Source organism: Anneissia japonica, unplaced genomic scaffold (genome assembly GCF_011630105.1).
Source record: "Anneissia japonica isolate Jap-2015-1 unplaced genomic scaffold, ASM1163010v1 scaffold288118_len230876_cov182, whole genome shotgun sequence".
NCBI classification, from domain to species: domain Eukaryota; kingdom Metazoa; phylum Echinodermata; class Crinoidea; order Comatulida; family Comatulidae; genus Anneissia; species Anneissia japonica.
Window position 1 is genome coordinate 163,123 of NW_022709084.1, and position 13,117 is coordinate 176,239.

The 13,117-nt window shown below is 32.3% G+C and overlaps 1 protein-coding gene across 4 annotated transcripts in view; it reads right to left on the reverse strand.

The window, feature by feature from the left end:
• LOC117106654 (vasodilator-stimulated phosphoprotein-like) overlaps positions 1-13,117 on the reverse strand; it is a 59,071-nt gene that overhangs the window by 36,032 nt on the left and 9,922 nt on the right. Inside the window, exon 1 of one of the 4 annotated variants that reach the window (XM_033248048.1) lies at positions 6,738-6,902. The exons of 1 other annotated variant lie outside the window; for it this stretch is intronic. In XM_033248048.1, coding sequence (XP_033103939.1) covers positions 6,738-6,886 — 149 coding nt within the window. In that variant the 5' untranslated portion in view covers positions 6,887-6,902. Of the gene's footprint in view, positions 1-11; positions 922-3,497; positions 3,659-6,737; positions 6,903-13,117 lie in introns of those variants that run through there. 2 more of the 4 variants (XM_033248049.1, XM_033248045.1) reach the window with 2 other exon arrangements.

Sequence of the window (13,117 nt, forward strand, 5' to 3'; positions counted from 1 at the left end):
GTATGCCTTACCTTGAATCATAGTTAGCTTGTGTTTCTGTCTCACCCTCAATTGTTGCCGGTGTATTTTCCATTTCAAAATCCATTGGAGCTTGTATTTCATCATCTAATTCACTCATATTGCTACTTGGTATACCTTGTGTGTAGTCTATCGTTGGCTGGTAGTAGTTTAATTGACACGGATCAGTCGCTAACTGCACAGTATTACCACCTACTTCAGAATTTCTTGAATCATCTGCTTCCTGTTGTAACCAAACATTGATCATTTGTCCAGATGATGCTCTATTTGCCAATACTTCTCCTGTACGATCCAAATTATTTGTCCACACCTCACCTATCATTTCCTGTTGCATGACATTGGTTTCCCTGGCAACCTCCCCAATATAATTTTGTCCAATATACTCTTGGTAATTACGGGTATCTGGCTGTGCATAACTTAAATCTTGCATGGTATCTTTCTCTATGAATACATTCTCATCATCTTGCATTGTGTAGAAATTACTTGGGTTATTCATAGGTACAATGGCTTGGTGCTGTGGGTAGAACTGCGGACTTTCTGTATGTAGTTGTGACTGATGATGTACAGTCTCATTGTTATCGAATGGGTCATCCTGATTGGTGAACCTACCACCGTCAACATGTTGCCAAGCGTCTTCAACATCATCCACGTCCGCTTCATTGCGTGGCGTTGCATAATCTACAGCATTCTGGCCAAACTCTTCTGAACTAAATTCAGTCTGAACTAGATGGTTGCCTCTTCTGCAGCCCTCACCATCATCAACCTCCGTCATTGTCTCATTCCCGTCTGTGTCTGCTGAAGAATACATACTTGGTGCATCTTGGCCTTCTGTAGGCTGTAGCCTGATTTGTAGATAGGACATTTTTTTGATGCAGGCACCAAGATACGCTGCTAATGAACTGACTTCTTTAACAGCAGTGCAAAACCCACGTTGATATGCTTTTCAGCAGTTCAATCTTCAGTGGTGCCATTCCTTCCTGCCATATTTAGTTCTTAGGTCATCAGTGTCGGTAACTCATCATTCATTTTTTGGAACTAACACTGTGCCGTAAGATAAATGCTACCTCCTGCTGCTCAATCAGCTGCTGTACTACCTCTATGTCAAGTTCAGCTGTTGGAATTGAATCCTTCGTATATTGAAGAAATTGATGACATCAAAGTAAGAGGAATACAAAGGGAGATAACAAACTCAGGAGGTTTAACATTGATACTATATAAGTTTATTAGAGCATAATTCAAATTTCATTTAAACAATAAAAAACAAGATGTGCTCTAGTCAAACTACTATTACCCGAAGCCTTGTAGTGCCAACAGCTGAAGTTCTTTAAATTTGAATGGTAACAGAATTATTTTCCAACCAATTTCTTTTTTTAAGTGTCAAAAATTAGATTATCCATAAATACAGAGGTAAAGATGGTACTTTACCGAATGAATGAACTTGGTAAATTATATTCCAATGACTTCATAAATAGCTACTTATGGTTAAATACCAGAATTGAATATAATACCCTTGATTCTTTGAAAAAAAAAATTAAAATTATGGGAGCGATTCATTAGGTTTCTATGAAAATAAAGATTATGAATATAGTAAAATTACACCAACAAAACAACCAATAAGGATTTCCTCGATCTGCAATACAATATTTATGTTTTCGAGTTATTAGTGATAACACAGACTGGACTTATTGACAAAATGAAATAAATTATTACCTGTAAGCAACAATGCTGGCTTCATAGCTATTTTTTAAGGTGCGGTATTATAATATACCTAATAATCTTTTCAATTTTAGCAATGAATCAATTAATAAACCATTCATAATTTATACCAATCTTATTGAGGATGCAGTTGGGTGTATAATTATGCTACAGAATGTAAGCATTTTAATGTTGGTTAAAAAAAGAGTGAGCACTGGCTTGTTAATAATTGTTTTTACAGTAACGTTATATTTTATGTATTTTACCAAGTAAAACTATGAAAGAAAAAAGGTGAAGGTGTTCAACTTAAATAAGAATATTACTAAAGTATAGGTGTAATTTTGCCCTACCTGACGTGGAAATGTACAAAATACATTTGAAAACAACTGCGAAAAAAATAAAATCGCAATATTACTAAGAGTCTCTATGCTATTTTATCTTATTCCTAACCTCGGATTCCCCAAAGGGTCCCATCATGTTAGGTATTACCAATTTGATTGCCATAGTAATGACTGGAGGAAGGGAGGTGGTCTAGAATCTGGGCTCATAGCTGACTATAATATTAGTATGTGATACAACACAAAAGATTACAGTAGCTCAGCAAGGCGTACAAAAGTGCAAGATACGAATATGCTCAATTAATGGAGTACATAGCAGACTTTGGAGCTGCACTGGTGACAGAGTTATGCCTAATGTGTTATTAAATCAAATGGAGATGTAAGGCAGGTGAGTCATACATTACACAGTAACATATAATTGATGTATTCACAATTCAATATGCCTTCAGTATGAAATTATATTGTATTCAATCTCTGTAATAAAATCCCTATGTAGACAATGGTCAATATAATTTCAGAAAATTTTACCAAAGTTTTACAAACAGTTATATGCAGATACCCCAATTTGAGACTCCTATATGAAAAATATGTAAGTGTATTACCTCAAAATCATTCTAACTTTAATTAATTCTTAACCAAAAGTCTTGTGATGTGCAGGATTTAAATTTTGGTACCAATTCAGAAATTGGTATAACCCACTTGTTCTATGTAATAATATCAATATTGCTATAGTACAGAGAACTAAACAATGTACTTAAATATCAAATTAACAAAACAATAACAATTCTCTTTTTCTTTTGGGGGGATTAACTGGATTCATTATTTCAAACTCTTAAGGGTAACTCGGACAGCTTTGTACGATGCAAATGAATGTGATTTGCTGGGTCTGTGTGAGTTACTTGCTGACGCAATAGGTCTGTGTCAGGGATAGTTGTGTCACAGAAAATGAAACATGTTCAATACTCTCACGAAGACCTAAGGTCTCCTCCCGATGATAAATCGCATCCGCCTAAGTTGTATGACACTGTTAGAGTTGGCATTTATATCAGTCAACACAACATCTTCAATTTATAGCAGACTTTACTGGAACCGTGCCTTTAAATTTATAAGATTTACCTGCCTGGGAAAGTTAACATTTTAAAAAAATCTGAAGCGACAGTGCAGCCTGTTAAAGCTGTGACCTAATCATTTGGGTCGCAACCTATAGTTTGTAGAATAGTGAACTAATTTATAAATTTGTAAATACATAGTACAGTATTCCTACAATACGGAAAATTTTACTTCAAAATCTTACAACAAAAATCACTCATGTAAACATACAACAATATCACTGGTTTCTTACATACAGTAATCATCTAAAAAGTAAAATACTTTATTTAAAATCCTCTAATCCACAAAAACAATATCTTATTTCCTTCATTTAAGTATCATTCTTCACCTACTCACTCGTCTTGGCATGGACATGGTTCCGTTATCAACGTGCATCCCACACTTGACAGTATATTCAAGGACACGTTCACATCAATGGCCGTTTGCATCACGAAAGGTGACTAATACAATCAGATATTCAAGAATAGTGCAGCAATTATTGAAAACTTATTCTTCTTTAACAAGAAGAATGCACATGTATATGTCTTGACCAATTACTATAGGCTGTATCTCTGAACAGAGTTAATGTCTATAGTGTAAAGTGCCTTGTGTTGTTCATTGCAACTGCTTCTTGGCAGCGCTCTGAGTAATCTCTCAGGCTTGAATGATTTATTATAATTATCTTTTTACATTCCAGAGCCTTTGTTTCAATGAAATGATTCATATCGCTACGTGCACCTGCAATTAGTTTACAAATAATTAGGGTTCATTTTTATTCATCCTATGGCAAAACAACGTAACTGCTTTTATATTTTCGTTAAGTTTGTTTTGCCTTGAACAGCCGATTAGAATGTTACTATTACTTAGAAAACACTTTTTAATTCATTTACGGGAAGGACTGTTATCAATATACAAGAAGAAAAAAAAATGTATATTAACTGATACAATATCAATACTGAATAATATAATAGGTGATAAAATTTAGCTATTGTACATGAATTTTGCTATAATGAATAATTAAAATATTTATAATAGCATTAACATTACATAAAAATATTCTGAATGTCCTTACTGTAACACAGTAACAATACGCATAGGAAATATTTTTTATGTTTATTTCATTTTTCATAGAAATGATTTTACTTCAAAATTAACATAAGATGAAGTGTATTGCATAATTTCTTCACATTCTCCTGAGTGAAAAAGCCATACTTACATAGTTACTATAGGTGGTAAAAAAATACCACAGAATGACAAACTAAAGAGGGCTCACTTCTACCATCAACTGAAAGAGTACGGCATTAAAATGTTGATTGATGAACTTCCTTTGACATCGCCCAATTAGAGAGGTTCTCTCCTTAAATTACACAATAATTATCACTTATATGAATTTAATTATCAAATAGTTAGAACAATATTAAATTAATCCTAAAACAACATTGCCTATGGTGAATACCATATATGGTATAAAATCCTAATCATCATGCATCACAAACATCTACATATTTAGGAATGTGGAAGACAAATTCCTGCTCATAATTCGTCTACCTTATGCTTTATTGTTTCTAACAGATTTTTTTTATATTATTATTTTGAGCTTAAAAATAGAATTAAATGGAACATATGGTACACCCATTATTTGAAGATCATACAATCTATTATAATTTATCCCATAAAATAGAGAAAACTATCCGATCTTAATTCTCAAAAGTCGTGTGGTTTTTGAGTACTACTAGTACTACAGTACGTTTTCCAAACCTAATTTTATGAATACTCAACCCAATTTTTATCCTCTATCAAATAAACAATCCTGTGGTACTAAACATGGAAAATGAGTTATTTGTATATTGAGATAACTGTAGGTAACTACCGTACATAAGCTTTGAATCAGGTACCTAGGTTGAGTACAGTACAATTGGAGGAAGATAATTTTCATTGAAAACATACTTTAAAGGAATTTAATGCACACCTCACTTAAATGGTGTGAAGTACAAGGGTGTGGTGAAGCCCTTCAAGGTAAATGTATTCCATACTATTTTTCAGAAAATCCCATGGCAACACTCAGCTGATGGCCAACCAATTAACTAATCTTAGGAACAGATCTAGGTTCATCAATGCAACTTTAACACCTATATCACCCATATACCACAAATTAACATGTTACTAACCGTGTTCTTCTTAATATCTCAAATTTAAATTTGTTGGAATAGTTTTATGAGGTTTGAAACTACAGTAATATGACAATTTCGGTTGCTAAAGCTACCAGTCATTTCAGTGATTTAGCAACTAAAACTTTTATATGAGTTATAAAACATTGTTAGGTTTCTAACTTTATATTTCTCATAGGAGTGATGTTTTGCCCTACCTGACGTGTTATCGTACCGAATAGTCAGTACATTCCCTAATACATGCGAACAAAATTTGCAAGTGATTCGGGTAGGAATCGAACCTAAGACCTCCAGATAGCTAGCCTGGCGCCATAACCACTAGACTACCGGTGCACGCTTAGTGACTAGTAGCAGCGGGTACTGCAAATGCTTTCATCGATGTGAGTATATTTCTCCTCAGACACTGCCAACTAATTGAGCAGGAAAACTTAAAGCAGGATAATAGGGTGAGTAACACAGGATGTCATACATACTACCACACTCTAGGCAAACATATTTGCTCATTTTAAACAATCACATAAATTGATCAACTTTCAATTAAGTAAAAAAAAAATGATTTATAGACATTTACTACAAAAATCCTTAAATTGATGCCAGAATTTTAAAAAGTACTCTAGTCCCTCGTTTATAATCCCACCCCCTACATTACGCCCAGTATTACATACAAACCTTTCCTCAGGCAAAAGCCAAGGCTATATGCTGACTTGTACAAATACTCTAAAACATTTCAAATATTGGCTTTCAATTACACTAGGCATGTAGTGCTGAAATATTGCCTTTTGATTGAAAAGCAGATTCCCTGGGTATAAGCTATCCTCCTCCCCCCAAAAAAATCAGCCTAATTTTGTATTCCAGGCGGTTGGCTTATACCAGAAGAAGTACAGTACTGTATATGCAGATACAGTAGAATAGTATTATTTACACGTCCATTATTTAGTCACAAATTTTTCTTTTTGAAAGCCTGATAATTCATAATCAAGCATTTTAAACTGGCTGTTTATCTTTTAGAAAAGTATCTGAGCTCTTGGTGTTTTAGGGCCCTGAAATACCCCTTCGACTAACGTCTAGAAACTCCACAAATACAAATGTCACCGGTGAATAACACAGCTGATTATAGAGTAGAAAGAAAATTTATGTTACGGTAATAGTAATAACAAAAATTACAGTCTACATTTATTCATATTGTATTTTTACTGGATTATTATTTAACTGCATTGGCCATTCACTTCAAATGTACTATATTGTACTGTAAATGATTTTTTTTCCCCAATAAATTTATCAATCTAAACACATTTTAAATTAATTTTCATTGCATCAACTGATCATAGATAAATAACAATATGATTTATGGTACTGTAAGCTATCTGTTTTTCTCCAGTCTGCTGCTGTTATAGAATTACAGTTAATATAGAATTAATATATCACAAACCATAAGCTAGGCAGACTCTGACTGCGTTCCAGTGTAAAGGCCCTTGGAAAAGCGGGATTCCTTAGTGACGACTTATATCCACTTAGAAGATCCTGGGTACGATCCATGTTCCAATACTGGTATATCCCCTTCGTTGTCGAGACAGCCATGATTCAAGTCTACGAGAGAATACTCGCAGTGAAAATATGATGACCAAACTTCCTGCATAATTCTACTATATATCCCATAGTTCCAAATTCTTGCGATGTTTTGGTTAGTTCCGTTTGGCAATATGACACGATTTGAGACATACTGGACCACGTTAATCATAGCAACTGTGGATATTGCGCAAATTTCAGCGTACGGTAATCGCTTTCTAGTGAGGTCACTTCCTAGAGTTAGATTCTGTGTCAAACTTTTGATTTTGATTAGATAAAATAAATCCTAGTTCAGATGAAAGGAAATCAAAGTGAATGAGATTAAATACCATTTTTAATTTCTATTGTTGGAAACACTACTGGAAAATAGGTGCGTTAAGTATATTAGAATTTCCAATATGAAAATAAAAATAACTAAACTTTACTATATTTATAGTGCCTGTTCAGACACATTCTTTTCACTGTTGGACATGCATTTAAGAAGTGAAAATTTATTATTATATGCAATATTATTTATTTCTTTTTAAAACAAACAATTAAAAAAAGTTATTTTGTTTTTTTATAAATTCATCTGAATAGGATACAGACAAGAGAAAATGAAAGGTTATAAAACTCATTATATACTAAGTTGAAAACATTCTATTTAATAGTTTTGTTTTCTTATGAACTTTAACACTATCAGATTCTTTGAATTCATTAATAAAAAAAAAAAGAACTTCCCATCACTTTTGTTTTTCATCTTAAATGATCAAATCAAAACTCACATTTCACACAATATCAATCAAAATCATAAAATGTTATTACATATTTTCCAAATCTATCAATTTCTATATTTCTACTTAATCAAATCATTCATTAAAGTGTTATTTTAAAAGTGCACATAGTAGATATCAAATTTAATACAAACGTACATTTCTAAAAAATTCCAAAAAAATATTTATAGTAGGCCAGCATTGGTATAAAGTTAGAGGAAATTGAAGGAAATGAATAATATTGGATGGATTGACTCCTGTAGTAATTACCCATTCAGCCACCTCCCACCTCTTAGTGAAGGACTTGTCACTGTACTATCATTCTGTAAGTGCAGCAGTACCCGGACTTCTTAGGGCAAACTTGACTTCAAAAATATCAACTGAAATATTCTAGGGGGGTTTTTTTGGCCTATAAATGAACAAATTTTGCAATGTACTTTTTCGTCCTCAGAATACTGACATGCGCCTAGCTCAGAAGGATCCCACTGGAAGCAAGTTTTCGATTTTAGTAGGTTATCCTTGGTGTTGACACTGAATAAATCCAATCCAATAAGTCTAACCCTATCTGCTAATTAATGCTGGCTGAGCAGCTACCATTACTCTCAGCTAGTCAACATAACTTTTATACCAGTAAATATCCCAGATGGTTTACCTGAGTTCTATAGCTGTGTGAAATATTAGAATATAAATATGATCTAGACAAATTCTACTTGAGACCAGAAGAAAATGAAAAAAAAAATTAAATTTGCTTAACATTTAGATGAGGCTTAGTTCTTATGGTCTACAGTATATGCCTACAAGGTACAAAAGAACTTCAGTGTCATAAATCAAATGTGAAATATGAAATTTGTTATTGCTGTCAATGAATTTACTAGTAGTACCATTAACAACACCACTACAACCACCAGCAATTTATTATTAAAAAATTAAATATAAAACCCAGGTCACAGCTTCATCAACGCACATACAGGTGACGATTCACGATAATGGTGAACATTTTTATAAGGTATTGGTGTTTTTAATATTTACAAAATTTTAAAAGCAGATATATACATATGGTAACCAAAAAAGATGGATAACTTAACTACAAATTAAAATAGATTATACAATAATCAAGATACAATATAAGATACAAAGGACAAATTTTAAAAGAAACATAACAGAGAAAAATTATTAGCAGGAAGTGCTAGTCAATCACATATTTTGTTAGCTGTAGTCTAAATATGACTGTCATCGGAACAAAAAATAATTATGTCATTTCTAAATGAAGGATAGCAACACTATAATATACAGGTCCATGAAAGCAAAGGTTTTCAAATGGAAATCGAACAAACCTTAATAAATCATTCAATTGTTTCAAATAAAATTCTTATAACCTTGTGTAATACATGCAATGAATACATTCCCCATGCTTAATTAATTTGTTAATTGTAATAGGAACAAGGTTGGAAATGAAATCTATGTAGGTCAACAAGAAAACAAGGTAGAGATTGTCAACAATTGGTTTCTGATAATTGACTTCTAAGTAAACAAAAGTTACAAAATTAGGCCAAGTAACAAAAAATCCTTGTTTACCGTGTTGGGTTTTTAAAAAAAAGTTGGTGAGTGAGGCACTTATTATATTTGATATTTGTTATTTTTTTCACAGTTCGTCAAAATATGCCAAAGAATGTTCTCTGCGTAGCAAAATGTGTTGTAAACAGTTTGTCAATAATTTTGTCATTGCTTCTCTTGCTGTTATTATGGTCTTTATGTTTGAAAATGCATTTGTAAGCTATAAAATGTGTCAGCAATTGAAATTTTGCATTTTTTAAAAGTAATAAAAACACACAAAAAAATGATGCAGGCCCAAAAAATGGTGAGGGAGGGGATGGGAAACAATTAATTTTTGTTATTTGGCTTTAGACCTTCAATTAACCACAATTTTGTTTACAACAAAAGCCTGACTTTTATAGCATTTGTTTTCTACAGCCAGGTGCATACTCCTCTCAGGCTACAGTATACCAAAAATCTGTACAGCTTTGCATCATCAAATGACGCAATATGTGCCTAGTTTAATATTCAACTGGCAGGTGATTTTTTCCAACCTGAATTGGTAGAAAATTGGCAAAATTAATACCGAATGCAATTATTTTCTATACTTTTTATTTGTAAAAGAGTACACAAATAACATCACACCTATACAACATATAGTGTTTCAGAGATAATGGACAAAACACGCTGGAATGTCAAAATTTTTGAAATCTATTTTATTACAATAAACTAATCTTTACACATCTATACATTGTGTTATGCTTTTTTTCCCCATTTTCCACGTTAAAACAACATTTCTTAACAATTTAGTGATGGTTTCTGCATGAGAAATGCCCGAAATCATAAACACAAATAACATCACACCTATACAACATATAGTGTTTCAGAGATAATGGACAAAACACGCTGGAATGTCAAAATTTTTGAAATCTATTTTATTACAATAAACTAATCTTTACACATCTATACATTGTGCTATGCTTTTTTCCCCCATTTTCAATGTTAAAACAACATTTCTTAACAATTTAGTGATGGTTTCTGCATGAGAAATGCCCGAAATCATAAACTTTAAATGCTGATTTCTCAAATATTGTTCTTTAAACTTCTGTATATTGAAACTCCTGTAACTTCATAACGAAATGTCGGATTTAAATGATTCTTTTACCAGTTTATACAGTACTGTAGCTCTCATTTTTCTGTTTAACCCTGTACTAATAACTAAAAATTTATTTTTGCGACGAGCGAATGGTTTGACTTGTCTTTGCCACACATTATATAACTAATCTATGTCCATGATATATTTTCATTCAAACTTTTTAAGAATATGTTACAAACCATCCAGTTACTTTAAACATAATAATTTATTTAATGAACAATTCCTATCTTAAAACCAATAAGAATAATTAATAGCTGAAAACATTGTAAATGTACACCTAATTTAATGTTGAAGTAAACTTCAACACAATGTTGTATCCAGTATATTTTTGAAACAGTTAAATGGTTTGACACTGGTTAACAAATTTGTTTTAGCATAGAGTAATTATGCTTTTGTGCTATAGGGTAAGTTAATCAATCTAACGTTTGTAAACACTATCTGACGATGTGACGACTGACATATAACATGCTTTCATCAACATTTAAACATCAGTAGTACTAGGTACTATAGGACTATTGTATCTAGCATTTTAATGTCAAAATCTCAATCACATCATATCTAATCCCTACTTAAGGGCCATCAAATAATGTTAAATTTATTTCTTTTTTAAACTGCAACATCACTTTCTCCTCACTCCCTCCCCCCCACACCCTTGGACCATTTTTTATGTACCATCACTTCACTACATTGCTTTTAATTCATATTATTCAAGTTATGTTGTCAAAATATTTTCTTTCATTTTGGTATTTTTTTTCATGTTAATAATGAACAACTTTAGAAATCAATGTTTTAACACTGAAAAAATGGAATGGTGAATTATTTATTTTTATTCTATATTTATAATGAACAACAGTTTAAAGATAGAATAAAAATAAATCACCATTCCATTTTCACAGTGGATATGGTTTCACTGAATACATCTAGGTTTATTTCGCAACTAGAAGTTTTTTATCTGAAATGTCATCAAATTTAATCACCTGTAATGTTATTACACAAATACAGATAATTTACATCCTGGTTCTGCAGTAATGCCATCCCATATATTATTTCAAATTAACAGTTTCACCTGTTGTATGGTAACACAAAGGAACACGTAATAATTAGAAACCTGAATGAAAATCAAACACTTGTCTAGCAAAGATTAATAATACAAACTGAAAGGTCTGTCAGTAGTTACAAACTGAAAGGTCTGTCAGTAGTGTGTACTGCTTTATCAACTAAATCTAAAATATTGGGGCCAAAGTGTCTGCTTTCAGATCTTGTGAAGCACAATGGGGTTCCGCATGTTTGTTATATATTAAGTTATAATTTTTTTATTTACAACTGGTGAAAATGTTAAACCAGGAAGTTTTATAATATATTGTTTAAGTTTATTGCAAAGTGTGGTATATAGTACTATAAGTTCAATATAAAACAATATATTTGAAGACATTTTTAAGTTGGTTACTTAAAAATGAATGAACAAATAATATTGAATTGAAATCATATTCATGGGAGAAAATAATGATGTTGCATTACAAAAAAATAGAAAGGAGACAAAAAAAAAAAACCAACAGGAAATGATATAGCAGTTTGAGGAGGAAATAAATGAAGAATTATTAGTTTAATTGCAGTCATTAACTAAAAAAAAAAATCACAGATTATCAGATATATAACCTGAGAATTGTATCCAATTCCCAGCTAAATTTTAATGTTACTTTTATTAAATATATACCTCTACATTACTGGTGCACTGAACTTTAGTAAATACTATTACGTTTTTATTTCTTGCACTGAAGAACAAGCTTCAAGCAGAGAAAATATTCAGAAAATTTGGCCTGCACTTATACTGTTATTAGTTGAGGTGGGTGCTACAGTATACAGGTAAAATTGAATTTGAATACAAAAAGATGATTTTTTTTAAGCTTAAGTTCTTTATAATAGACTTTACATGACAAACAACAAAAAGGGACTTTCAGGGGTTTCCCTAAGGTTTTTTTTAACTAGCCAAGTGGACCAGTAAATTAATATTTTTACTGGTCCTCAATCCCTTTCACTAGCCACTATCTTGCCAACTTCGGAAGGCCCAAATACAATATTTTTGACATAATATCATGCTCCCCCCTCCCCCCACCGATGAAGTAACACTGACAGATACAGAAAAATTTTTCTGTTGTCTCTGTATGGGAAATTATGCTGCGAAATATAAATACAGGAATCTATTTGTATGTACAGTGCACTCTCACAATACGATGTTCGCTACGATGTTCGGTTTTCCGAAAAGATCGGTTTGTGGAACATTTCTATTGAATCGTTTCCGAATAAGGCAGGCCAGTAGTTAGGGCCTAGCCTAGGCCTAGACGCTAAAAATAGGCTTAGCAGCATAGATAGGCTAGCCCAGTGAATTCGGTATGACCAGCCTACGAAAAAAGTTAACATTTAACATATAATATGTACAGTACCAGTTGTTTAGCTGTAGTGCACAGCAAATTATATTACTGTACCAATAAAATTAATGCTTTTATATTGTTTTTACGTGAATTTTCGGTCTGATATTTTTTTCTAAACTGTAAACACAACACATTCTTCGTGGTCAGGACGATGCGGCTTGTTTTAAATATCAGGTCACGCCTCCTAAACTCTGCCCGCTAATGGTTAGTTTTTTCGTGGGGTCATGTTGCTGGGCAAAAATCCCATGTGCTTGGCTGTGGTGACGTCAGATTGCCCAAAGTTTCATATTGCGTGATAGCTTGCTGACAGGAACAAGCTTAGTGTAAACCGATAATTTTTTAATTAAACAAATTTATTAAAATGAATAAGAAA